General features: G+C 44.2%; 1 protein-coding gene across 1 annotated transcript; it reads left to right on the top strand.

Annotated features, from left to right (window-relative positions):
* Positions 1-82: 82 nt before the first annotated feature.
* LOC311322254 (neuromedin-K receptor-like) lies at positions 83-26,276 on the top strand (the record flags this gene model as incomplete). The annotated part of the gene is made up of 5 exons (XM_084454317.1): positions 83-450; positions 10,260-10,448; positions 10,905-11,055; positions 22,516-22,712; positions 25,684-26,276. 5 exons carry the CDS (start codon positions 83-85, stop codon positions 25,997-25,999), a joined length of 1,221 nt encoding a protein of 406 aa, XP_084310443.1. The 3' UTR covers positions 26,000-26,276.
* Between the last annotated feature and the right edge of the window lie 247 nt (positions 26,277-26,523).

Below are 26,523 nucleotides of genomic sequence, written 5' to 3'. Positions count from 1 at the left end.
GTTACCCGAGAAGAAATTTGAAGAAAAACCTACAAAATTCACTTTGACAAAGACTAGTAGCCTAAGTCCTATAGAAACGAGAATGGCAGCGCCTAACAACGGATCGAACATAACGGGAAACTACACTAGTCAGTTTGTTCAACCTGCTTGGCGCGTGGCGCTGTGGTCGGTCGCCTACAGCTCGGTGTTGGCAGTTGCGGTGTTTGGGAATCTGATTGTGATATGGATCATTCTTGCCCACAAACGAATGCGGACAGTCACCAACTATTTCCTACTGAACTTGGCGTTTTCCGACGCGTCTGTGGCTGCCTTCAACACTTTGATAAACTTTATCTACGCAGCTCACGGAGAATGGTACTTCGGGGAAGCGTATTGCAAATTCCATAACTTCTTCCCCGTCACTGCAGTGTTTGCCAGCATCTATTCAATGACAGCAATCGCAGTTGACAGGTAAGCCTATAGGCCTTTGGTATTCTGTTTGAAAATCAATAATAGTAGGCTACTTCAATTATTATATCGGTATCGCACAAACTAAGTATTGTGTTTTCAGGGTTGCCAACTTTTCAGAAAAGCTTGGAGTGAGACTGACATTTTTATGGGGGGCGGCTGTCCTCACATCTTTAATATTCATTTTTACCTCCGCCCCGATGACGGCACATCCCATGGCCATCCCGCCATATCTGGAGATGGGAAGGTCACAGGGACGAAGGGTTCAGAATGATGCTCTCAAGCGCTCAATAAGAACCACACAATTCATTCATGGGCAGAGGTCTGAGCACCATTTGTAGTTGTACTGTAAGAAACATGACCATTTAAACATTTCCCAAGTTTCATAATTTCTAACCCCTCAACCTACAACAGTTTTGGCCACCAGAGGGATCTGATGAGACCTGTCAACAATGCGGTAAACAGCATGACCCGGTTCAATATGTGCAGGTTTATTTGGCGATATTAAAATGTCAACTATTATAAAAAATAAAATGTAGTCTTTACAAACTCGTATTGTTCAGATTTTAACACATTTGAACTTTTCAAATATATTTATTGCCACAAGAATAATCACAGATTTCAATAATAATCAAGACTACAAGACTAGATGACATTCATCAACACCGTGGCATAAATCTTACAAGGATAACAAGAATTTAGAATACTGAATAGCAGTAGTGGGATTATACAATCCTGCTCAGGGTTAAATAACTAGAATGTTACCTGTAACCGTTTTTGTTTTACTATGCCATAGGTCTACTGAGCTGATTGCTCCTTGTTGTACTGGCCTGTGGCCTTCTTTGAGGCCTTGATGAGTGCTGGGGAGGGCTCCCACTTGAAGCATGGCTCCAGGTTAGACATCTTGATGGTCATGATTGAGTACAGGGTTCCAGAGCAGTGGTTCTTAACCTTGTTGGAGGTACTGAACCCCAACAGTTTCATATGCGCATTCACCGAACCCTTCTTAATTGGAAAAATAAAATATGATTTTTTCAAATTCAAAACATAGGTATATATTTTACTGGTGCACAAAATGAACCGTGCATCAACATCACTGTGTTCAAAGAACAAAACCATCAAAACATGATTTTCACACAAAAACAAAAACATAATAATGAATATTTACTGCAAATCAGTGTGACTTCTGCTGTTGCCTTTCAGAGACCAGTTCAGACCTTGGCAAGTGCCACTCTCATGTCATTTTCGCAACAAAGTCTGTTCCTTTCACAATCACACGACGTACCGTGTGAATCAATCACAATCACACAATCACATGACGACAGTCACAAGTCGACTACTGAGCGCACCAAATTCCCTGCAGCACAGATAGGTCAAGCGATGTAGCGTGGTCACCTGCAGCCAATGATGGCCAAGCGGGGCGTGTCATCACGAATCATATGAGTCGGGTGTGTGTCTTGACCTCCGCCGAACCCCTGAGACTGACTCACCGAACCCCTGGGGTTCGATCGAACCCAGGTTAAGAACCACTGATCTAGAGCCAGTCTGTTCCTGGTCTTGGTCTTGTTGAGCCCCACCATGGAAAACACTCGCTCTGCATCTGTATTGGAGTGGGGCAGAACCAGGGCCAACTTTGCGATGCTGCTGAGCCTCTTGAACTGGCTAACCCCCATCACCTTTGAAGATTGAACTGTGTAAATACTCTACAATAGGCCTCAAGCACAGCAGGCATTTTGAAATATTGAGGTTGGTTCTAATTGGTTCACAGGCAAAAATTGTGTAAGCTTCAAATACTCTTGCAGAGTTCCATTTATTTATTTAATTCATATTCTTTGTAGAAGTGTCATGACCATGTCATTCTTTACCCAAAACTTTGGGTAAAGAATGATTTTTGAGTGACAGTTGATTCCATGTCCCGTTCATGAACTCCGAAAAATAATCCAGCAGCATTTTCTTCTGCACTTCTTGCTCATCTGATATCAGTACATTTCTATGGGCAGTGCTAACGTTTACAGCCAGCGTAAACATGCTTACTGGCTGTACAATTGATTAATCTGTCTTGTTCTGTCCTGAAATTTGTTCAGATATGTCATTATAATAATAGTAATCATACTGTAACATCCCAGTAACTCCGGAGGACAGAAAATCAGGCAACTAATAAAATTCTGATTGAAGACGAGTGGTGTCCCATTTCTTAGGTAAAGATTTCAACCCCTACCCCCTGTGGCTCAGTTTTGAAGGGGCACTACCCAGTCGAGGGCACTCCAAAACACACAGGGAGCGGTGACACAGCACTCAGAAAAACTCAGAAAAAGGTTGGGACACCAGAGTGAAACAAACTTAAATATTATGATTAATGCTAGACCTGGTCCAGGGCGATATACTACGGATAACGCCCTGTTACTCTCAATGCAATTTGCCTATGAAAGCGCTTAGCCTACTCACTGCTGCCGCCCATGTCGGGGATGATGCATTACATCTTAAATGGTGTTGAGAGACTTTAAGATGTAATGCATCATCCCCAACATGGGCGGCAGCAGTGAGTAGGCTAACAAAGCGGAGAGCGCCGATTCGCCGGTAGAAGAAGACAGTCGATGTGCTGTGGATATAAAACATTTAAGTGTACAAATTTGCCTTTTATTTGAAAGGTGGGGGACTACAAACTGTAGCGACTTAGGAGAAAAGGCTTTCATCTTTCCAACGATGTGTTTACTTTGGTGAGTAACGAAACGGTTTTGTCTGTAGACTCGGACGACCGGGCCAATGAAGCGCTTTCATAGGCAAATTGCATTGAGAGTAACAGGGCGTTATCTGTATAGATATCGCCCTGGACCAGGTCTAGATTAATGCATGGTCAGGAGGTTGTCTTGTCTGTGTGTGTTTTCAGTCTTTGTCTGTTTATGTTGTAATATTGTAATGTGTCTGCTTTCAGTCTTTGTCTGTTATGTAATGGATGTGTAGGTGTAATAGATGCATTGTCACTTGTAAAGGTTGTATTGAGGAAGAATAGCTGCCGCAATACTGTAGCTAATGGAGATCAAAATAAACTAAACTAAACACAGCACACCTCCAGGGGCAGCCAGGAGCAGTGGGCAGCCATCGTTCTTGGCGTCCGGGGACCAAATCCAAGTGCTCAGTCCAGGTCTTGGTCAGGGACCGGACTGAAGAGCATCTGTTCTTCTGCATGTTTTTCGTATTGGGTTCTTTGGGAGCCTAAATCCCAAAAAATGAATGGAGGTGAATGGGCGGCCGTGTTTGGGCGGCTCTGTGGTTGCCCCCCCCTCGGGTTGCAGCCAGCAGGAAGCAGTTCGTTGTACTCCGGGCTCTCCCCCCGCACCCCCCAGTCCAAACCCCATGTCTCTAGTGCCCCCACGCGGGGAGCTGGCTTCGCTCAAAGTTTTGTTTTAATTCATGGATCCGCCCCATGATTCGGATCCGCTCCAGAATTTAATGAGTTCTAAGTTGGCCCATGCTATTGTACTTGCCTCCACCGAGTTTCATCAGTCTGGTAGTTTTTGCATAATCCTGTTAACAAAACAATAAACAAATAATTAAACGAACAAATGAACATACCCCATCGACAATTATAGCCTATCTGCAGGCGATTGAATTCGCTACTCGATCTGAAACAATGTTGTTATTCTTACATATCATCTGCTCAACATTTCAGATGAATGAATAGCATTACATCAAATCATCTGTGAATGAGTGAGTGAACGCGCACAAGAGAGAGAGAGAGAGAGAGAGAGAAAAAAAGATGGCCTACCGGATGTTTGTTTGTGTGTGTGTGTGTGTGTGTGAGTGTGTGTGTGTGTGTAGAGAGGATGGAGCGGCAGGTGTGTGTACGCTCCCCCCAAAAAAAGAAGCCGTGTAGGCTACTGTAGAACCATTTGTAACAATAGAAGAACCATCTGAAAAGTAGAACCCTTTTCAGGTCAGAAACCATTGAGGGTTCCAAACAGTACCTTACATGGTGAACATGATTAGATCTGGAACCCTAGGGTTTGTCTTGGAACCCTTTTTCCTGAGGTTTCTTCTATTGTAGGCCTATTGTTTACGGATGTTTCAATATAGCACTTTTTTGAGTGCATGTGGTGAGGAGTGGGTAGATTGGTTCAAAGTAACAGGAACACCACAGAGTAAGATTACAAAGAAACATGGTTCTTCATCAAAGAACATTAAGGGGGGTGAGCATTTTCTATTCCCTCTTAATTTACCTTGGCCGCCATCAAAGGGGAAATGAAATTGCCAGAGCACTAACATCAATGCCAAACAGAGAGCATACGATTTACACGTTTCATGTTGCTATTTCTTTGTGAGTCTGGGTGCTCATGAAAGATTTCCTGGGCAGGTACACATTTTGGCATACTGTAAGCTGTCACCACAGGTCGGCCTTGTTTCCACTAGCACTAATACATCCCTAGGAAACCACACTTCTCTCAGTTTCTTGTTCAAACCGGCCTACCATTGTCCACCTACCTACAGTACCTCGCTCAAGGAAAACCATAAAACACATTAGGGCCTATATCGGAAGGGAAAAAAAACAGACCGAGTCAGCCCGGTCTCAACTAATTAAAGTCATTTGATGAATTCTCCTGCGCCCCGGCCCATTACAGGACATTCTGAGGCTCTGATTACTTATTTATGGCATCTCCTTGGGGGGTGTCACCGGAGAGGCCGACAAACATTCATTTTGGTGATGGAGAACCCCATCGGGGTCTAATGTTATTGTGCATCCGATTCACATCACTTCACCCGGAGGAGTGTTTTTCTTATGCAGTTTATGTGGATAACGCAGCACTGGGCCTTGTGGCTTGTGCACAGGGCCGGCTCGAGACGTTTGGAGTCCCTACTAGGCAACATTTTCTGTGGAGGCCCCCTTTTGAGATAAATCCTACCCACCATCAAGCAATAAAGACTGAGGCGCCATCATCCCTTCGTCATGTAACGTTAGGCTATCATCAGCAGCAATGACACACTTGAATGTGACCCGAGTATCACATCCGGTTGGGGTCTCGGCCAATCAGATCAATCTATTGCTGGGGGAGTAACCTCTCCCAAATCTTTGATTTTCATTGGTTTTATGATCACTGGCACACAGTGTATCCAATGAGAATGCTAACATTTTTTTAGAGTAAAAAAAAATCTCTTTAAAATTAACCATCTCCAATTCGATTTTATGCATCTAATTTGTATCACTATAAACTAGTGGGTTGATGGTAGCCTACCTGTACCAAAATCAATCAAAAACTCAAAATGGCTTAAACATGTTTTTGGCTGTTTGGCTAGTGCTACTTGCTAGCTAGCCACCACGTTTTGTTGTGGTAGGTTGTTAGCTAACGTTAGCTAGCTAGCTTGTTCTATAGCTAGTCTAAACATTTTTGAATGCATCCCTTTGTACTGTTCATGGTACAGTAGCTAACGTTAGTTACCTACCTGCTATGTGCTAGCTAGCCAGTCAGGTTGTTTTGCCAGCTCAGTCAGCTAGTTAGAACAAGCCAGCCAACTCAAAACATATGCAGATATACAGTAGATAGCTAAGCTTATGATAGTCGTGACTCAAGCCTTAAAGAAACATTTTAGCCCATCAGGTCTGTTTATTTTGCATAATGCCTGTGTATCCTGCTGTTTTCCTACAGTCACAGAGCTAGGCTACCTGATAATTAAGGTCTCATAATGTTCCTTTCACAGTACAGTATCAGACAGAGGATGATGTTTTTAATAAAGTAGGCTGTACAGTATGTTGAAGTAGGCTACATGGGATTTTTTTTTACCTTGATATCGAATTGGGAGTCGAGAATCGTGGAATTTAACTGGTATTGGTTTCCACTAGCTACACAATTTTTGGTATGGTGACATCCCTATAGAAGACTGGAATCATCCTTAGAGCCAGTTGAAGTGCAGATTCTGTTTTTGTTTGGTGATCATTGGTATTTTAAGGGAGGAAGGGTGTGACACATTCTGACCACTGTCCTGTCCAATGATGACTTTGTGGTCTTCAGAGCATAGGCAGGTACGTCCGAGAGATGGATCAAGACAGGACTGTTTTTTTCACAGCATGTGCTGTGAATACTGTACTCTGGAGTCTGTGAGGTAGATAATTGATTCTTTATCTCTCGCACACACACACACTTTCACTCTCTACGTGTCTCTGTCTCTCTTTCACGCACACACTTACACACAAACACACATGCACTCTCTCTCTCTGCCTGAGGTGACCTGCTTTCTGAGGTCTTATGTAATGAGATAATACAATAAACAGGTTCCTTCATGTTATGATATTGATCGATACCCCATCGTACATCATGACCTGCGTTTCAATGGCCTAATTAGATTGATGAAAAAGGCACATCAATCATAAATGGCATCTAATTCAATGTGTGTGAGAGAGCAAGTGTGTGTGTGAGCGTGTGGGCGTAGGCAGGCGCAAGTCTGTGAACTGAATTTAGATGTGGCAGATCTCAGTTCTATATGACAACGGAGGACGGTTGTGAAGTTATGTGTCAAGTTCTCACATCCGTGGCGGTAGGGTGGGGGCAGGGGGGGGGGCAGCTTGCTACCATCACCTACCCTGCGTGAAGCAGAGGGAGGCAGTTACATCTTTTATTTTCCTCTCACTCCGAAAACATTGGTTTTACCTGCATATAGACCTCGGGTCCGCGTCGCGTCGTAGCACAGCGCAGCGATCTCCTGGCGTCTCCAAAATGGCAGAGGGTTGTGGTCTGTGACCGTCCCTCGAACGTCTACCTTGGCACTCGCTCACCCTCCACTCTCCAATATTTAAGATGACACAACCAGAACAAATGCAGTTCGGCACCACTACAGTATTAAGACACAACACACTGGAGAGTCACAACACACTAGTAGTGAAAGTGTAGTCCACAGCCATGGACTCAAACATTGGTTGCTCTCAAATAAACACAATCTAATGCCTGGTCTCTGATTCATTAGTCCAGTCCACCATCTGAGCAATCAATCTGAGCTGGCGCTAGTTTTGTGAAATAATTTTTCAACAAATGTTCTTCCGTAAGCCAGAAGCCTTTTACCCGGCCTACAATGTTAAAGGAGTAGTAAAGGGAAAAATCATGTTTAGCCCTGTTTTAAGGTTACTTATGATCATATACAATGGTTCAGGGCTACAGGGCTAAACATGATTTTCCCCTTTACTACTCCTTTAAGTGAATGACGAGCTAGTAAGACTGCTGTCAACAGACCGTAAAGAGGACTGTTTATTTTCACTAGGCCTGTAGGGGGTGAAGGAGCACTACCAAAACAGTAAACACGGATGAAAATGAAGCGATATGGCAGAATACAAGACATATTTATGTCAAAAACAGTCTGAAAGTCGATTTTCGTGCCTTCTTTCACTGATAGAAGGCGCAAAAATCTAGTTTTATTTGGATTTGGTATGGGTATGACAGGCTTACGTTGGGATATAGGAGCAATCGCCACTGCCAGGCCACCTCGTCGACCGCTGAGCGACGCAGGCAAGATCACGGCGACATGTTTCACTCGATTGAACTAGCGGCACGGTGTCTCCCACCCCCTCCGCCTGAGGGCTGCATTCATTGTTGTTGACTTTGTTTATTTATATATTTTGTCTTCGTTTACTTAGATAAATTGGTAGAGGAGGCATAGGGGGGTGGCGAACGTGCCCTACGCATCCCTCGTGTGGAGACTGAAGTCAACTGACTTGTTGTTGGCAAACTTGGGAGGGGGGTGAGGCTATGTGCCCGTCTTTCTGTTGTGTGATGAATGGATGCTTGTTGAAGGAGGAGGGGTCTCGGGGTTGGGGGGGGGGGGGGTTGCTTGTCTGAGCTCATTGAGTTCAGCACGGCTGAGACCCTTGCCCAGTCCCAATGTCCACCCTTGCAGACTCACAGACTTAAGGGCGCGCTCCCACAAAGTCCGCGAGGGCTTAGGGGAGTCCCAATGTAAAATCGGCAAGTGCATGAGGGCTCTCTGGCAGACATTTTGAGCCCTTTATGCCCCCTTACCGTAAGTCTGTACTTCTGCAGACTTTGCCTAAGGGAATTACCCACAGTACATATCGTTGTGACATGAAACACAGGCTTCACGGGGTGAAGAACAGCCAATAAACAAGCACGGACAGATCAACCAACCCTAACGTTCACCTTACAAAACAAAATATGTTTTCATGTTTTCAGCTGGACTTGCTTATCTGCACAAGTAGCCTTATAATTATTTTGGTTTCATTATTTTTAAGTATGGGTTATTAACCCCATGGGTTTGTATAATGTGATTTGTTTAAAAATATGTAGGCTATGGTTATAAATTACATTGATTTCTGTTGCTCTAAATCATATGATTTCCCAGTTAAAAGTATGTCATTAATCACCCATTTCGGTGCAGTGTTCTTTGAATTGAGATTTCCAACATGAATATGGAAAGAGTTGTGAGGTGCAGAAATGTGTATTATCATTCTTAAGTAAATACTTTTGGATTCATCACAAACAAGAATCACAGGCAGTAATGTAGTTCACATATGACCACAAAATGAAATGATTTCAACATAACACAGAGAGTTCGGATAATGTACAGGGGGTTTGACTCAGCCCAAAATTAATTTACATGAAGGCCTGCAAGAAAAACATCTAAAATTGATAAAAAGCCCCACAACCATAATAGTAAGAAATATGTGTTCACGTCAACGTAATGTGATGTCGCAAGTGCTGTCCCATTCCTTTTTATACCAGTTCGAGCCCTTGCACCCTCTCGCACTCAACCACTTTACCAGGTGACGTCAAAAAGTCTGTGAGGGCTCAGGGCTTGAGGGTTTAGGGGGGACATTGGGACTGGGCCACTGAATCCGACGCTACTCTTCCCAATTGCAGGTGATTACGTTTTCCGCTGTTTGTTCCCCATGCCCCTCGCCCATCGTGTGTCTAATAGAATGGATTCAGTGATGTGAATGTGTGTTGATGGTTTATTGTATGCTAGTGTTCGCGTGTGTGCATGCATGAGAAACCTGTTATTTAAAAGCCCTATCGACACCGTCCATTCGCTTGACGTGCCTGCGGTGCGGCCTGCTCCGCTCCGGCGTCTTCCCCCACGGCCGGGCGAGCCCCACACACAGATTAAACGACGCGTCATTACGGGAGGGGTTTTGAGCAGGGAGGGGTTTTGAGCAGGGAGGGGTTTTGAGCAGGGAGGGGTTTTGCTCTCTTTGCCGATGTCCTGCGGGGAATGTCCATCACCGGGGAGAACCGGAGCCTGAATACCAATAGAACAGAACCGGCCCCGGTGGAGGACGCTAATTACGTTTGCGCTTGTTAGCGCATCTGTGCTAGCCCCACTAGACGGGGTTCAGTCACTCTGGTGTGCCATGCATATGAGAGTATCTCAACGTCTCTCTGTATCTCTGTCTAAATTAGAGTATCTATTGCTTTAGTAGGCCCAAAATAATTTGCTGATAGAAATCAACTCGGATAATAAACACACAGATTGCTTATTAAAGGAAATAGAAGCAACCAGATGATCTATTAATTTTCCTTTCTGGGGTTGAATCGATTCAATTACTGTTGGACTTTGAATGAGCTCATTTTTGCCTCAGTGTTTCCTCACCATAATGAATTGAGTACAAATGTGGTTCCATGCCAAATGCATTTTTGTTATAAGCATAATGCTGGTTTCAATTACTGTCAAGATGTATGTGAAAAGGCCTGTCCAGTTCTCACTGTGTGATTTGTCCTATTTTGAGCTGACCCCTCACTTAGAGGAAGCATTAGACTACATACCATTTTGACCTGTGATCTTTGACCTCCCCCCCATCACCGACTTCTTCCCTGCAGGTACATGGCCATCATCCACCCCCTGAAGCCTCGTCTGTCGGCCACGGCCACCAAGGTGGTCATCGTGTTCATCTGGTCTCTGGCCGTGGCGCTGGCCTTCCCTCTCTGCTTCTACTCCACCCTCCGCAGGCTGCCACGCCGGACGCTCTGCTACGTGGCCTGGCCCCGGCGCGCAGACGACTCCTTAATGTGAGGGGAAGACGCTGTTCACACACACACGTGCGCACACACACACACACACACACACACTCCTTTTCCTCGCCCCGCTTCACTCGTTCCCGGCTCCATATTGCTCCCTTGATCCTTTAATGATTTAACAATTTAATTGATATCCCTTTCTCCCACTGTCTTCACAGGTAGTGACTGATGCCTTACAAAAAGCTAATGGAATATGCTGTCAGAATGGCTGCATGTGCTAACTGCCACTAAACATTACATTACAGTCATTTAGCAGACACTTTTATCCAAATACATGGTGCTATTGTCACCATCCTCAGCAGCACCTTATTCATTTTTATTGTTGTATGAACTCACCATATCCATATGCTAATTCCTTACCAAAGGCCAGTGAAATATGTAACTATGTCATACTGCTGTGTGTGTGTGTGTGTGTGTGTGTGTGCGTGCGTGCGTGCGTGCACGCAGGTACCACATCATAGTGATGGTGCTGGTGTACCTTCTGCCCCTAGTGGTGATGGGCATCACCTACACCATCGTGGGCTTGACGCTTTGGGGAGGGGAGATCCCGGGGGACTCGTCTGACAACTACCACGGACAGCTCCGAGCCAAGAGGAAGGTGAGAGTCCAGATGAGAGGGCGAGGAAGGAGAGGGTGAAAGAGGGCAGAGAGAAAATCCATCGGAAATGTAGACCCGGGTGATAGTGGATACCCACCCTCCACGTATTTTGAAGTATTCCTCCTAATTAGGGAGTGTTTTGAGAGTCAGTAAGAGGAGCTTTCAGTAGCACCACTCCAGCTCCCCACAGAACTCGGATGGCGTGTGCGAGTCAGACCAGACACGCTCGTCTTAAAGACAGCACGACCCGAGGTGAATACCAGAATAGCCCCGTGGCTGTCAGACACGCCGGAAGGATAGCTGTTGTGTGCTATCTGTACTCTGGCCGCGTGTGTGTGTGCTCAGAGCTCGTCCTCGATTGATCAGTTCTCTGACGTGGTGGCATTTTGACATGCGCCAACCGCCGAATGCTACCATACATCCCCCCCCCCTCCCTCCCCTGCCTCCACTTCCGGGCGGCGTGAGTTTGGCCCCGACTCCGTCGGCATACAACACAGCACCTGACTGGTCACTGAGGCCTGTCTGAGAAGTGTCGGAGGGCCTGCAGTGAAGACGGGCAAAGCTCTATGAGTCAGCAAAGCGTGAACCCTCGCATACTGTATCTTTCACCATTGCCGGCGGCAGCACTTATTCCCAATTGTCATTGTAGTCATGTGTCCTGCGGTTCGACTGAAATAGCATAGCTTTTTTTTTTTGCCCTGTGCCATTGTGCAGCCAATACCGCGGGCGTTCTGTATTGACCACGGCGCGAAGGAGTGCAACTCCTTTAATGAGCCACCTGCAAGGCAGAGGGGCTCCTTGGGATGGGAGTTCTGCGGAGCAAATGGAGCCTGTGCAGGTTGATACGAGCATACAGCATGTAGAAAGAGACACTTTGTGTGTGTGTGTGTGTGTGTGTGTCTGTGTGTGTGTGTGTGTGTGTGTGTGTGATGGGTGCGTGTGTTAGTTTGAGCGTGTGCGTGGAGGTGTGCGCGTGTGGCGTCCCAATTTCCGAGTGGGGTAATATCTGTTTTTCCTCAGGCTCCCTCATTCACTACTTTCTTTAATCTTCCACCTCATCCCCATATTCACAGTTCTTAAAACAGTTCTCCAGAGCACTTGTTTTTGCTGGTAGGGGTGTGGAAGTGTTGGAGTCGGACTGATGAGTGCGTTTTTGTAATAGGATACGAAAAAGGCGAGGTTGCTGCGAGTAGTTGCTACGCAAAGCATAGCCTACTGCTTGATCTTATCAATGGCCTCATCAATGAGATTGATGGCGCATTAATACTAATTGTTATGCGGTTGCAGCCGTGGGTTACAGAGTATTTTACCACGGCTGCTAGCCAATCAGAATCAAGTATCCAAACTCTCCGTTGTAGGATTTGAATTTGAATTCCGTGTTCATAGGCGCAAATATGTGAGCGGCCAGAGTCTGGACTGTTGCAATCGCAAACGTCTCTTTTCCCCTCAAGCGAATGTCCTAGGTACTGTGAGGTTAGGTTTTTGTTCAGAATTCGTTAGGGGAGACAGTCTAGACCCCAGGCACTGCTGTCAGAGATAATAGAGAAACAGAGAATTTAAAGAGTTAGTGTCTCTCTTTCTCCAAGGCTATTATTATCTTCCTGTTTTTTTTTTTGCGAACATGCTTTTAGATCATAGCAGGGTTCAAGGGAAATCCGTTTTATGCGTGTGTTGCCGCTGCAAAAAAAAAAAAAAGTGTCAAATAAACATAAGTGAGGATCTAATTCTGAAATTTGCATAATAATGGTTGTTTTGGGGGCCAAATTCATGCCTAAAAACTATTTATTGAATTCAACATGTTAGTAAGACGGCAAAGAGATGTGCAACCTAATATGTTGTTTCTCCGTTTTACAGAATTTGAATAGTCAAATACAATCAGATTGAATTATTATAACCAATTAATCTACTGTATGAACAGATACACGGATAACTTAAATTAAGAAGCTAAAAGATGACTGACTGCACCTCTGGTGAATTTGGCCCTTGGACTGAGGACCATACTCTTTCACTACGTACATGAGATGTATAGTGAAGAGCATAGGAATGCACTTTTCGCCATTTTCCTGTCACTATTCCACAGGTGACACGGACCCAAGGATAGGCTATTTCACCGTATGTTCAGTTCAGTGGATGTACTATAAGTAGGTCGGCCTGGGAACCAGACTTGAGGGGTAGGCATGGTAGACGTAGTGACGCTGCCATGGTGATGGCGAGGTCCACCAGGATTAGAAAAAAAAAATGCCTGAACAATAAAACACTTGAAGAAAGGATAAATAATAAGCAGCATAATAGAAGGATAATATTCTCTCTAAGGGACCTAATTGATGCTTACCACTGTTCCACCGCCAAGATGGAGATGTTATTATGTGGTGAGTATACAGTAGCTTATAGGGTGTTGGCAGCCATTGAGAAGCAGTAATATCCTGACAATCATCGTTAGCTCTCCTCATCTCTCTCCCATTGAATGGATTCAGCCATGAGTCTTTGTTTTCAATTTAATCCATTCTCTCACAATCTCTGGCGAGCAGGCACCCAGCATCCTCTTCAGGGTGCTATAAGGCCATTCATGGCGGGGACAAATGCCTGCTAATGACATCTGCCAGTCAGTCCAGAGTGGTTCAGAGCATCATTGATTCAGCGTCTCTGTCCACAGACGAAACGTGGTGTGTGTATGTGTGTGTGGCTTGGGTTTGTCCATACATGAGTGTGTGTGTGCGGTCGCTGGATTACCTGGGAAGAGCAGATTTTGTCCGTAAATCTGCGCTAATCCTTGGGGTGTGACACACTGGCTCCAACTGAGCTCCAGGGCTAGCATGGGTGGTACCGCTACTCATAACCCTGCCACATGCTGCAGCAAATGAATGAAGATAGGCTTTAGAGCAATCCAGGCATTACAGACTGATATTAAATCAGTACCCCAGTAGAGACCTGCAGACCCCAATAGGATCCTGCACATGCTTAAAAGATGTTTGTGCTTTTTGAAGTCGGACACACAATGTCGGCACAATCTTGTGGGGATGTGCTACTCAAGGGCTCAGAGATTTAGATGCAGGCGGTATCTATGCCTTCCACTAAGCTCCACTGTGATTGGTGCAAAAGGTGACACTGGAACATTGTATATCTTCTGTCGTGATCACCCCCCCCCCACCCCACCCCCGTCATCTGGCGTCAGATTGCCGATTGCTTTTCTCCACTTCTGTTTCTCTTCCCCTCTCTCTCTCTCTCTCTCTCTCTCTCTCTCTCTCTCTCTCTTCATTGCTGGCTCTGCTCCCAGTCAGTCACCTAATCTCTCTCTTGCTTGCCCTGTCTCTGGTTGATTGGTTTTCCTCATAGTTTTCAGTGGCAATACTCGTTCCATTTCTCCCCAAACTAATAGTTAGTCATTTACTGGCTTAATGATGTGTTGTAAATGCAGTGATCTGGACTTGCCCCAAGACCACTCTCTCATTTACTGGATAATTCAGTATCCATTAGACACATTCAAAATCTCATTAGAGTTCAGCATATTTGACCCTGTTTTTGCCAGTGACAGATTTAGTTTGTTTGGTTCCCTGGTGAAGTTTCCAATCAGTGTCAACAGGATGTCGATTTTTCTTCAAATGGCCTTCCAACTGGTTATGAAAATGTATATTGCAAAGGCGAAATACAGAGCTATTAAAACCTACCCAAGGCAATGGTACAGGGAAACACTGACCATTCTGTTTTCCATTTGATGTGTGAATGAGGTGGCAGGGGAGGAGATGGAAATCCTATTAAACTAATTGTCAATGTACTACAGTATAAAGTCATTTCCAATCCCCAACTAAACCCTATTTCCAAAAATGGTTTCTTCTTGTTAAAACCCTTATAGTGGGTGTTCTCAACAAACCCACCGTGCCACAATAATGTAGCTGTGCCTGCTTTTTGTACAAACGTGTGCTGAAAGAGATGCCAATCATTTGCCTTCGAACTAGCCATGTAAATGGAAAATAGCCCAATCACAATAAAAATGCCTCATGTAACCACCTTAATCGGAAGAGGCTTAATTCTCATCCAGAAATAATTTCCAGTCAGGTTGAGGGGTGGTGTACACCTTTGATAAACCGTTCAATATGAAAATATTAGTATCTAATAACCAGTCTGTGAGCCAGGACCCCAAATTTGGGCCACCGTTGCCCTCTGGGGGAATCATTCTCATAGTGATTTTTGGCAAGGTATACACTGCTAGTGCTAGAAAATAGCATAATAGCATTGCAGCTGTGGGAGCTTTCTGTGTGTCATCACTTGATTTATAACCCGAGGCCAAAACACACTTCACAACTATACATAAAACAGATCAAACTGATGGTTTTCTTATTGACCCTTTCTCTTTGAAATTTGGTGGGAATAGTTCTTAGAATATGTTTTTCTGAAAATGTATGTTATTAACTAGGGGTGTAACGATACACTAATCTCACGATACGATACAATACACAATATTGGTTGGTTGACGATAACACGTAACGTAACGTATTGTGACGTTTCTGTATCGCGTGGCACGATTGTGGCACGATATATTGTTACACCCCTAAAATTAACATATCTACAAATGTTATGTTAGCATATAAGATGTACTTATGTTTTCCTGAAAGATATACAGTAAAACAAAGGTTTTCCACTCATAACCTAAAGAATGAATACCATGTTTACAGTACATAGAGATTTGAAGGAAATGTATTATGGAATTCAATAAACTGTTAGGGTATGGCAGAGGAGAAGTTAGGACCCAAGATGCAGACAGCAAGCAGGTAATGCAAGTTCAAAAAGGTTGGGCATCGTCCTCATTCAGCAGGCACAGGACAACCTGAGGGAAGAAGCTCTTCCTCATCCTCTCTGTGTTTGCCTTCAGACAGCGGTAACCCCTTCCCAAGGGTAGCAGAGAGAAGAGTCTGTTGCTCGGGTGGCTGGGCTCCTTAAGGACCTTGCTGGCCCTGGACCTGCACCTGTTGACTATTCACCTCGAAGCTCACATAAAAGTGTTGTTCAGTTCGTTGGCCAGAGAGATGTCAGTGCTCACTATGGGTGTGTATGTCGCTTTATAGTCTGTGATGTGTGTGTTCCGTAGTCCCTTCCACAAGCCTCTGGTGTAAGACTGCTGTAGTTGTAATTCCTTCTTCTCACCATAGCGTTGTTTTGCCCCCTTTACTGCTCTGCGGACGTTATACTTCCTCCATGTTCCCAGTCTCAAGCCCCGTGTTGTAGGCAGCAGTGCGGGACTTCAGCGAGTCGCAAATAGTTTTATCCACCCACAGCTTCTGATTGGGAAATGTCAAATCCCACAACCCTTGGGGTTACCTTCCCATTTCTTCACACAGAGCTTTGCCTTGGATTGTAATAACCATTTTCACAGACTGGTCCAGTACTGTTTTGAGACACGGGGGCATCCTCTTGACAGCCAGCTGTTTTCTGTGAAAGCAACGTGTTGCCGTGGCCTATGGTGCTACTGCTCGTACACCCTCTTTTAGTCCCCTCTGTTTTCCAGTCATCGCAGTTGCACCGTCTGTACAAATGATGGCGTTTATTTATTCAAATAGATGCCAGATGCTCCCCCACTCGCGATTTGAGTCAACATTGGGAATTTCTTACATGTGATGGTCTTCCTAGCTGAAAGACAGGGGAAGGCAAATCTTTGCAGGTGCATTATCTGTTTTGCCGAATTAAGCACCCCTATCTTAATTTTGTTTTCGGACACATAAGGGTCAAAGACTGTTTCCACCTCATATTTTGGGCTGTTTTGATTAAACATTATTCATATAGTCTTCCTGGCTGAAAAACAGATTGTGTGGTACTGACAGATGCAAATGGCATTGCATGGATTGCACCATTATAGGCCTACAGCATACAGTGTGGTATTTCCAATACAATCCATCACAATGGTACACAAGTAGGCTACACTGTAAATGTAGCTTGTATTTGCAATATATTGGCCTCTCAATCAATCAATTAATCAATCAATCAAATGAAATCCAATCAAATCCAACTTTATCTATATAGTGCATTTCATACATGGAGGCACCACAATGCGCTTTACAGAGAGAAATGGGGGGATGGACATAGATCCTACCCCAACATTTTCCAGAGGGAAGAGACGATTGAGTAAGCTCCTGGAAAATGTTTGTCTATTGGCTAGAAACATTTACAGAGCAGTAAACATAGGCTAAATACTTCATACTTCAAATGCTTCAAGAGAGACATGGCTATCATTAGAGTAGATAAATAGTTTAAGAGATTGTTACCTACATGGTAGGTTATTCTTGTAGCCCATAATAGGATATTGAAGTGTATCACATACCTGTAACAAGGCACAGTAAGCACTTAGCAGACAGGGTCCTAAAGAATATGTAGTTTTCTGTCTGTATGTTATGTCAGTCTGTCTCTGTCTGTCGGGTCTATAAATAATAATGTGTGATTTTGTCCACTTGTTGTAAAATGTACGCTAATAGGCCTAGCGCCGAAGGAGAATCTTCACTTGCAAATCAAAACCATATAGTAGAAGAGTGAAATATTTCTCTCAAAATTCTGTGCACAAATTCAAGCAGAGCAAGTGTGCTCTTAGATTTCAAACATAGATTTGCCAGTTCACAAGCTAAGGTTTTGATTTGAAAAATGTGTAAAAACATTGGAAACATCTGAAATTGTTACACAAGTTGAGAGGTGTTTGCGCATAGATAGCAAAAACACATTTGCGGATTACGCCTACGAACATAAACTTTGCGTGTGTATTTTTGATGGAAATCTGCCTCCATAGATTAGACATAGTGGGTGGACCCACTTTGCGCATGTCAATAAATTGTATTCTGATTAAATGCTTTGGGGCATGTGAACAGATCTTGGCCGGGTTTCCCGAATTAGTTAAGAGGCACTTAACTCCAAAGTACTTCTTAACTCCCATACAATGGGTTGCTTATAAAAGGGTTCCTTAAGAAGGTTCTTTATCGGGAAACCCGGCTCTTATCAGATCACTTTATTTAGTGTCCATGGAAACAGTTAAATTGGAATCTCAAATCAGAATTATTTCATTCTGAGGTTTGTCGACCATCCTGGCAGACCATGGATGTATTAATAGAACTGGATAGAGTCACTCCATTCACTGACTGCTCGAAGACGTGAAGCCCTATAGAACCGCGCCATCTTTGAATAAAACGCGTCATTGGCGCCTCTGACAAGGCGCCAATGACACGTTTTTGTAGTCCACGAACAGATGTGAAATGCAAACGCGCGTTCGTGACTCTCCCCGCTCTGAGTTAGCAATGAAAATCGGCTTGCTTATTAATCTACTTTCGTCAAATATATCCGTTGGAAAAAATATTTTTTTATCCAGGCATCTTAGTTTTAACAGTATAATTGTGACTACACGTAAACATGTTTTGTTTGCTAGTAGGTGGTATTAATTCTGTTCACAAAAACGCGATGGACAGCCAGGCGAAATAGCTTCAGGGGACCTGGTCCCAGGCGTGTAAAACAGCTGTCCACCCAGAGACGGGGTCTCTCGTTGCGGCATGAAGTTCGCGGCTAACCTGCCGAGCTCAGGGGGCTCACAGGCCAGTGCGGAGATGTGGTCCCAGGCAAGTTGAACAGCTGTCCACCCAGAGACGGGGTCTCTCGTTGCGGCATGAAGTTTGTGGCTAACCCGCCGAACTCAGGGGGCTCACAGGCCAGTGCAGAGATGTATTACCAGTAGGCTAATTATAGTGGAATTGCTGAAAGACAGTTTATAATTTTATCTTTATGCCTACACATCAACTAATTTCCATGTATGTGAATAAAGTTAATTCCAGTTATTTACAAAATATCACGTCTCTGTCCAAAGCGCTATATACGTAAAATGCATGATTAGACTATTATGCATAGGATGTTGTGCTGTGGTCATTTTCATTAACACATTTGATTAATCAGTCAATAGTATTATAAGCCCTTTCTTCCATTCCAGGAAGACAGTTAAGTCAAACTCGAGAAAGCAGGGCAAGTCAAACCCGTTCCAGGAAGAGAGTTCACTGACAGCGTGGGTCAGCATGGTAACTCACTCTGGGAACCAAACCTGCTCGCTAGCAGGTACTCTAAAAACCCAGACTGTCTCCCCGTCTCTCCCTACCAGATGAGGAAGCATTACTTCGTGAAGTTTTAAATGCATGCATGTTTCACCGGGAGAGGATTTTAAGACTGCGATGGGATGCCCTATCATTCCCCAAGGATTATAATAACGTTGACGTTTTTCCGCCATCTCCAGTAGCCTATGTATCTACTAAATAACATTTTCCGGCCTGAAATCGCTATTATTAGACTACACAAATCACATCGTGGCCGTGCTCTTACATCAGAGCAAATTATGTGGGCTGCCCTGCGTTTCTGCAAACAGGAGTTTAACCAGACTAACCACAGCTAATGATGGCTTGCTGGTTGTGAATGACAGTGCATAACTTACTGGGCCGTGACGTTATGGATTCATTTTAGCCTGCAGAAGAGTGTGCGTGCGGACGTGCATGCGTGTGTACTGTATGTTGAAGGCTGGGAGGCTGTGTATTATAAAAGCCTGTATTTTTTGCTAACCAGGCTGCCTGTAACTCTTTTACTTGTGATTGATGGGTCCCCCAGCTGTTGGTTTCATACAAGGGATCAATAAAAGGGAACCAACTTACTGCATGCTGCCAGGATCCACATAGTTGGGCCTGTGCTGATCAGCTGTTGTTTCTGTAATGTATTCCACCACTGTAGTTTTTAACTTCCACAGAATTTGTTTTGTTCAAACGTTCAATCCTACACTGATAGTACTGGGGTTGTTTGTAAGGTGTAGAATTGCTCTAAAAATTGTGCTCAGATTGTACAGATCTGTCTGTAGCTGTCATCAGTCACAATCCAGTCTGCTGCAGCGCTCTGCTGCCTTTTAGAAACCATTTTTACCCCCACCTATGACACAACCTAGGTAAAGGTCGATATTTGATCAACCACAGCTTTTTTGTGTTGCCCTTTGAGCGTGTTTCACAATATTTACAGCTGAGAAGAGAAACCGTCTTGCCTGGTGACCGCAGCCAGCGACAGCGAGTGTATCAAGTCTCAGGGCAGCCTTGGTCTTCATCTGATGCTGTACAGGTATATCAAATGTATACTAGAGTGTCAGAATTTGATTAACATCACTTACTGTAAAGGAGCAAACATGATTGATTATTTACCCCTTGATAACTTATATGTGCATTTATATGTTAGCCTGAGGCTCTATTGGGTCCCATACAGTTGTCTGTGCTGGTTAAGGGAGTTGCCGACCTCATGCAGTAAGTAGCCGGGGGCGTTTGTCAACCTTCCATGATGCTGTTGCTTCCATGAAAACCACCAGTGAAAATGTGAATTGTAGGCCTATTGTATAGTACTTTCGTTGTTACTAACTAGACAATACTGTGCCCACTCCCACACCGAAGATGTAAATAAATGCCAAATTATTTCATTGGGATTTGTAAAATTCTCCTATCGTTAGACAGTAAGCTAATCATATGGTTGGGGGTGTGACAAGAGTCCACTTTTTGTTAAAGCAATTACAGAGGCGGAAAGTCTGAAAGATGATAATTTTTTTGCTTTTCTTTAAGCTCTGTCTTTGTTTTCGGTCTGAGCCAGTTATGTGTAGCGCATTGAGGCTCAGCTCATAAAACCTGCTGTCAGGGTGAGGAGCCAACACTACTCTAACAACATTTCTCTGCCCAGGGTTGTCTGTGTGTGTGTGTGTGTGTGTGTGTGTTCGTGTGTGTGCGCGCGTGCGTGCGTGAGGCGAAGGAATGGAGCCATCAAAGGAGGAACATGGTCACTGCAGCCCAAACTAACGGCTTGGCTCCACTGCGCCCGTCAGCGTCTGCGCTGACAGTTGAGGGAGAAAAAAACAGATGCAGGGTCACATCTTTGTATATAAATATACAAATAAATAAGCAGTCATGCCAAAACTCACCGAACGAAAAGGAAGTAGACGTCAAGGATGTGTGTGGGTGGGTTACCTGTCATCCACGTGGAGGAGGCCTGCGTAAAGCTGTCCTTGTATTTTGCCGGTTTATTTTGGAACGCAGTCTCCCCTGCTTCAGAATGGCCTACGCTCCTCTCCAGGTGGGGCTTCTCACTGCTGTATTTAAATTAAGCGCCACAGTACAGTACCTCTGGGTGTGCACACAGCAACCTAGATAATGTGGGTAGGATTATAGTCATTGGCAGAAGCTCAGCCCTCTCGGGCTACCACATGGGATCTTCCAGCAAATGCTTCATAAATCTCCTCTAAATACCCAATTATTGTCTTTCTAGAGGCTGGTGTGTGTGTGTGTGTGTGTGTGTGTGTGTGTGTGTGTGTGTGTGTGTGTGTGAGGTGATAACCAGTAGAATCCATTGATGGGAATGCTAACAAAGAGTTTCCGAACATGAACAGTCTCCAGAAAGGCCACAATGCCATTGATATACAAAACTCCCTTTTACCATCAACACCTTTGCACTCACCTTCGAAGACATTGTCCTCATACTGTAGCTTCTAAAGGAAGCAAAGGTGGGAGCACAATAGGGCAACTCTCTATCTGTACCGTATGCCAGGCCTCATCGTTCCAGGGTTCATCTCATAATCTGTGGGCAGATATTTGTGACGTGCAATCGAAAACCCTGTCTTTCAGAAGAGCCTCTTTCTTTCGCTCCCTTGTCCTTCAGAACGACTTCAGACTTGGAGTGAAGTTCGGCCGCAGACGCCACATCGTGGCCCTGCACCGCCGCCAGGAGATGGCCTTGAGCCTTTGAAAATAGTTTTCTTGCCATACTGTGAAAAGCTTTTGAGGGAGAACAAAACAGGAGCAGCAGCACATCTTTGTATATCAATATAAATAAATAAATAAAAATGAAATGAAATGAAACTTTTTGGTGTGTTGGGGGGCATGTTTTATTTAAAGGAGGATATTTAGAATGTTCCGGTTACAAGCTTTTAGAAGCCTTCTAGTACCCTCTAGTAGAATGATGCCATGCACCGATTCACAGTGCAACCAAATTGGTCAGTAAGTATGTTCTTTTCTGTTTCTGTTATAATTGGTATAATTACGTTTTTTTTGTGAGGCTTCCTTCGTTTGATCTTGACGAGCAGTGATGGGAAGCGCCAGGTGAGTCAAACAATTTATGTTAATTGGTCTCGTCGAGTAGGGCCCATTCTGGGCAAAATACGTCTCCAAAAACATATGAGCACTTAGCACCCTCCAATGTCGAAGGTGCTGATTGCTTTTTTTGGAGTCATCATTGTCAAGACTTTCTTTACTTGTTAAAATGGAGCTATTTATTTTATTCACAGTACAGTATATGGCGAATGAGTCAAAAGTAGTATTAACAGAACCCCCTACGTGTCTGCAACTGTCTGTGTATATGCGTCCATTTGGAATATAACCATTTGTAGTATAACCAAGGCTTAACACACTCACTCATTGTTCTTCTCTGTGTCTTTGGCAGGTGGTGAAGATGATGATCATTGTGGTGGTGACCTTTGCCCTCTGCTGGCTGCCATACCACATCTACTTCATAGTGACGGGCCTCATCAAGGGTCTGAACAGGTGGAAGTCCATCCAGCAGGTCTACCTGTCAGTACTGTGGCTGGCCATGAGCTCCACCATGTACAACCCCATCATCTACTGCTGCCTCAACAGCAGGTAGGGGAACAACTCACACGCACACACACACGCACACACACTCACGCACTTAAAGGCTCATGCTATGGCAATCTAAGAGAATGTCTGCGATATCAGTTGAAGAGAAGCTGCACATGTACCTGTAAAAAAAAGCACTGTAAGGCAAGGCAAGGCAAGTTTATTTATATAGCACATTTCAGCCACAGGGCAATTCAAGGTGCTTTACATGAGACATTAAAAGCATTAAAACAAAAAGCAAGACATTATAGACATTTAAAACAAAAGGCAGGACAAATTAAAAGCATTAAAACAAAAAGCAAGTCATTATAGACATTTAAACAAAAAGCAGGACAAATAGAATATAGGAATAAAAGTTACAGTGCAGTATACTGGTAAACATAGCTCCTCTTAGAAAGCAGTGGCAAAAAGAAAAGTCTTCAGGCTTGTTTTAGACTGTACAAACACACTAGGGATGTGCGCAGCGACTATTTCACTGACGACTAGACTGGTTTTGTAACCGATTACACGACTAGTCTAAAAACAGGATTCCCAATAGAATACACAATGGAATAGACATAGCCCATTGTTGCACAGATTTCCGTCACGTCTTGACTTTCACAAACCAAATGATTAGGCTACATTAATTAATATGAGCACACTTTAGTGGCAATGTGCCGTGCAAACCTGATCATTGAATAGCATAAGTTAAATTACTATAATATTAAAGACCGCGGATGTCAGACGATAGGCTATGTATAGACGTATAGGCGCCAAATCCGGAGCTCCCATACAAAAGGAACGCAGCATAAACAATAGGAATTGCGCAGATGAAAGAATAAGGTGACTAATTATTTAAGTCTTTTTATAAATATTTTTATTTTTATCTAATTCTATTATATTTAGTTTAATCGACTATAATTTCTTAAACGACTAGCAAAAGCTGCGCCGTTTAGTCGTTTAAACGACTAGTCGCGCACATCCCTAAAACACACTGCATTTAGTTACTGTCCACCACAAAGCATTTTATTATCACAGCACTTGGGTTATCACGGCACTTGGGCACTTTCAAAAACGTTTACCTTTGCAAGCAATGTGAGTGATTTGAGACCAATCTCCACTGAAAAGAAAAGATGGCATTTAGATGCTTGTAGGAACAAGGACAAAGCGTACCTACTTGGAGACCATTCTCTCTGAGCAGTGTGGAGCTTTCTATCAGATAACCCTGAAATTGACTGCATTCCTTAGATTGCATTCATTTATCTCATATTGAAGCGGCAGACGACCCATCTGAGTGCCTCAAGTGGGAACAGTGTAGATAAAGAGAGGGCCCAGGCACCACGGTCTGGAAAATAGTCGTGTACGACCAGCTATTGTTAGTCCACCCACTCATTTTGCTTGATCCCCCCAATAAACAAGCACACTTTTTTTTTTTAATTCATGACCGTTGAGTCATCCAATGGAGAATAAATTCTCCATTCATTGGATGACTCAAAGGCCTTGTTTACGATAAGCCGTCCACAGCAAGGCCCATACCTGAGAACATTTACGGCTCCTTGAATGGAACACTGAGGGAGCAGAGTGCTCCTTCGGGGACCGCCTGGGTGGCGGAAGAATGGCAGCACACAAGAGCTGAGCTTTTGAAGCGGTACCACTTTTGGATCCACGGCAGTTATCTCCAGTGTTGGGAAAGTTACTGAAAATGAGTAACTAGTTACAGTTACTTCTTTCAAAAGTAACTGAGTTACTTTACTGATTACTGCATATAAAAAGTAACTAGTTACTGGGGAAGATAACTTTTGCTTTAGTTGTCAGTTCACTTATTAATGCACATGCTTTTATTATTATTATTATTGTTATTATTATTATTATTATTGTTGTTATTATTATTATTATTATTATTATGTGTAGCCTAATGCTTAACAAAGGGTATCCAGCGTTCAATGGGTTAACATTAACTCCTAGGTTCCTCCATCCTAGCTTTCAAACCAATGTAGGCTTACCTCAAGAGGAGAAGATTCTCAAACTTTTGATCTGATAGCCTATAGTATACAGCATGTTAACAAATGTCTTTTTATTCAATATTTCGACTGGGATTTTGAAATGGGGGTAATGAACAAACGTCAGGTTTTAAGCTTAATGTTAATGTATAGGCCTAGAAGATGATAGAACAGTCAGTTCTCAGCCCGCTGCATGCTGTTGGCTACGTGGGCAAGAAATCAGGAGTAGTGCTGTTTAAGTTCAGAGGTGATTGCATTTGCACCTTTTCCTGAATAATAACAAGGAACGAGAGTAGGAAAAATATTGTACTAGTTTCCGTCACATTTGTGCTTTCTCGAATAACTGATTCGGGTACACACCTTATGGTCACCTACACATAGATTACACTTTACCAGTATTTTGTCCTTGATCTCGAAAAATATTGTCCGTATTTCCATGACAGAGAGCTCACGTTGTCAGAACTATAGACAGAATTGTCAGCCGTGTAGGCTAGGGATTGTTGATGCATTGCGTACGGTAGACATTAGATCATAAACAGGACATGTAGGCTATTTGTCCATTGCGCAAAAGTAACGAGTCCATTTAAAAAATGTAACTGTTATTTTAATTCGAAAAGTAATTTGTTACACTACTAGTTACTGCCAAAAGTAGTGGTGTCACAGTAGCGCTTTACTTTGTGACGCGTTACTCCCAACAATGATTATCTCAAGCACAGAGGTACCTCTTGCTTATTAACACAGGCTTTTCTGAACAGCGGTTTCACCCATGGTCCGTCACTTGAGAAATCAGAGACCCAGCAACTGCCATTTTGTGTCCGACCGATCCACTTAGATTCCCATTGCTGCCAGCATACGGCGAACATCAATAAGATCCTCCTTGCAAAAGTCCAACTCTGATCCAATACCGCCCCTCCCCTTGCTTCCCTCCCACCGCTCCGCCTCTCTCGTTCTCTCTCTCTTTCATTGCTTCCCCCCCCCACACACACACACACCAGGTTCCGGGCGGGCTTCAAGCGAGCGTTCCGCTGGTGTCCGTTCATCCGGGTGTCCAGCTATGACGAGCAAGAGCTGTGTACCACCCGCCTCCACCCGGCGCGCCAGAGCAGCATGTACACGCTGACGCGCATGGACACCAACTCCGTGGTGGTCTGCGACCTGGCTGAGGGGGACGGCGGCACCCGGCGCCACCCGCCAGCCGCCAGGGAGGCGGGCCACGTCACCGATGCCAACGGCTGCCAAGGGAACGGAGGCGTGGCTAAAGGGAAGGCCGCCGGATACGCCCCAACTGCCCAGGCGGAGGAGTTCTCTTGAAGGGCGTAGTCAGACAAACACACACACACACACAAACAAACACAGACACATAGTCAGACACGCATGCACACACACACACACATACTGTAGTCAGACACACACACACACACACCTGACAGGGTTCAGTGGAGTTCAAGTTCAGTTTAGTTTGAATTCCGTGCAGTTCAATTAACCTTAGCTAAGGTTAACAGCTTCATCATACAACCAATCGACAGGAAGCTATTAATTATTATTAATTAAGTGTGCTCATTTCCCGTTCCAGTTTTCCCCTTTAGCAGATCACCTTCTGTATGCCTCACCGGGAGCTGAAGGATAGACCCACAGCACTCAGCTCTGTGAGAGATTAGCATCCAAAAGGTCACGTGTGCCCCCCCCCGTCCCCTCCCCCCGCCCAGAGAGGACACTCACCCTCATAATTGCACACACCTGACCAACAAGGCCCCTCCGTCACGCTGTTGGGTTACATAACATCTCTTTGATGTCTTGTTTGTAGATCAGCGGTTATGTCTAGCCGGAGACCGACG

The sequence above is a fragment of the Borostomias antarcticus genome (genome assembly GCF_949987555.1).
Source record: "Borostomias antarcticus genome assembly, chromosome: 20".
Taxonomy (NCBI): Eukaryota; Metazoa; Chordata; class Actinopteri; order Stomiiformes; family Stomiidae; genus Borostomias; species Borostomias antarcticus.
The sequence above is the reverse complement of the archived record's forward strand: the minus strand, read 5'-3'. Positions and strand labels throughout refer to the sequence as shown.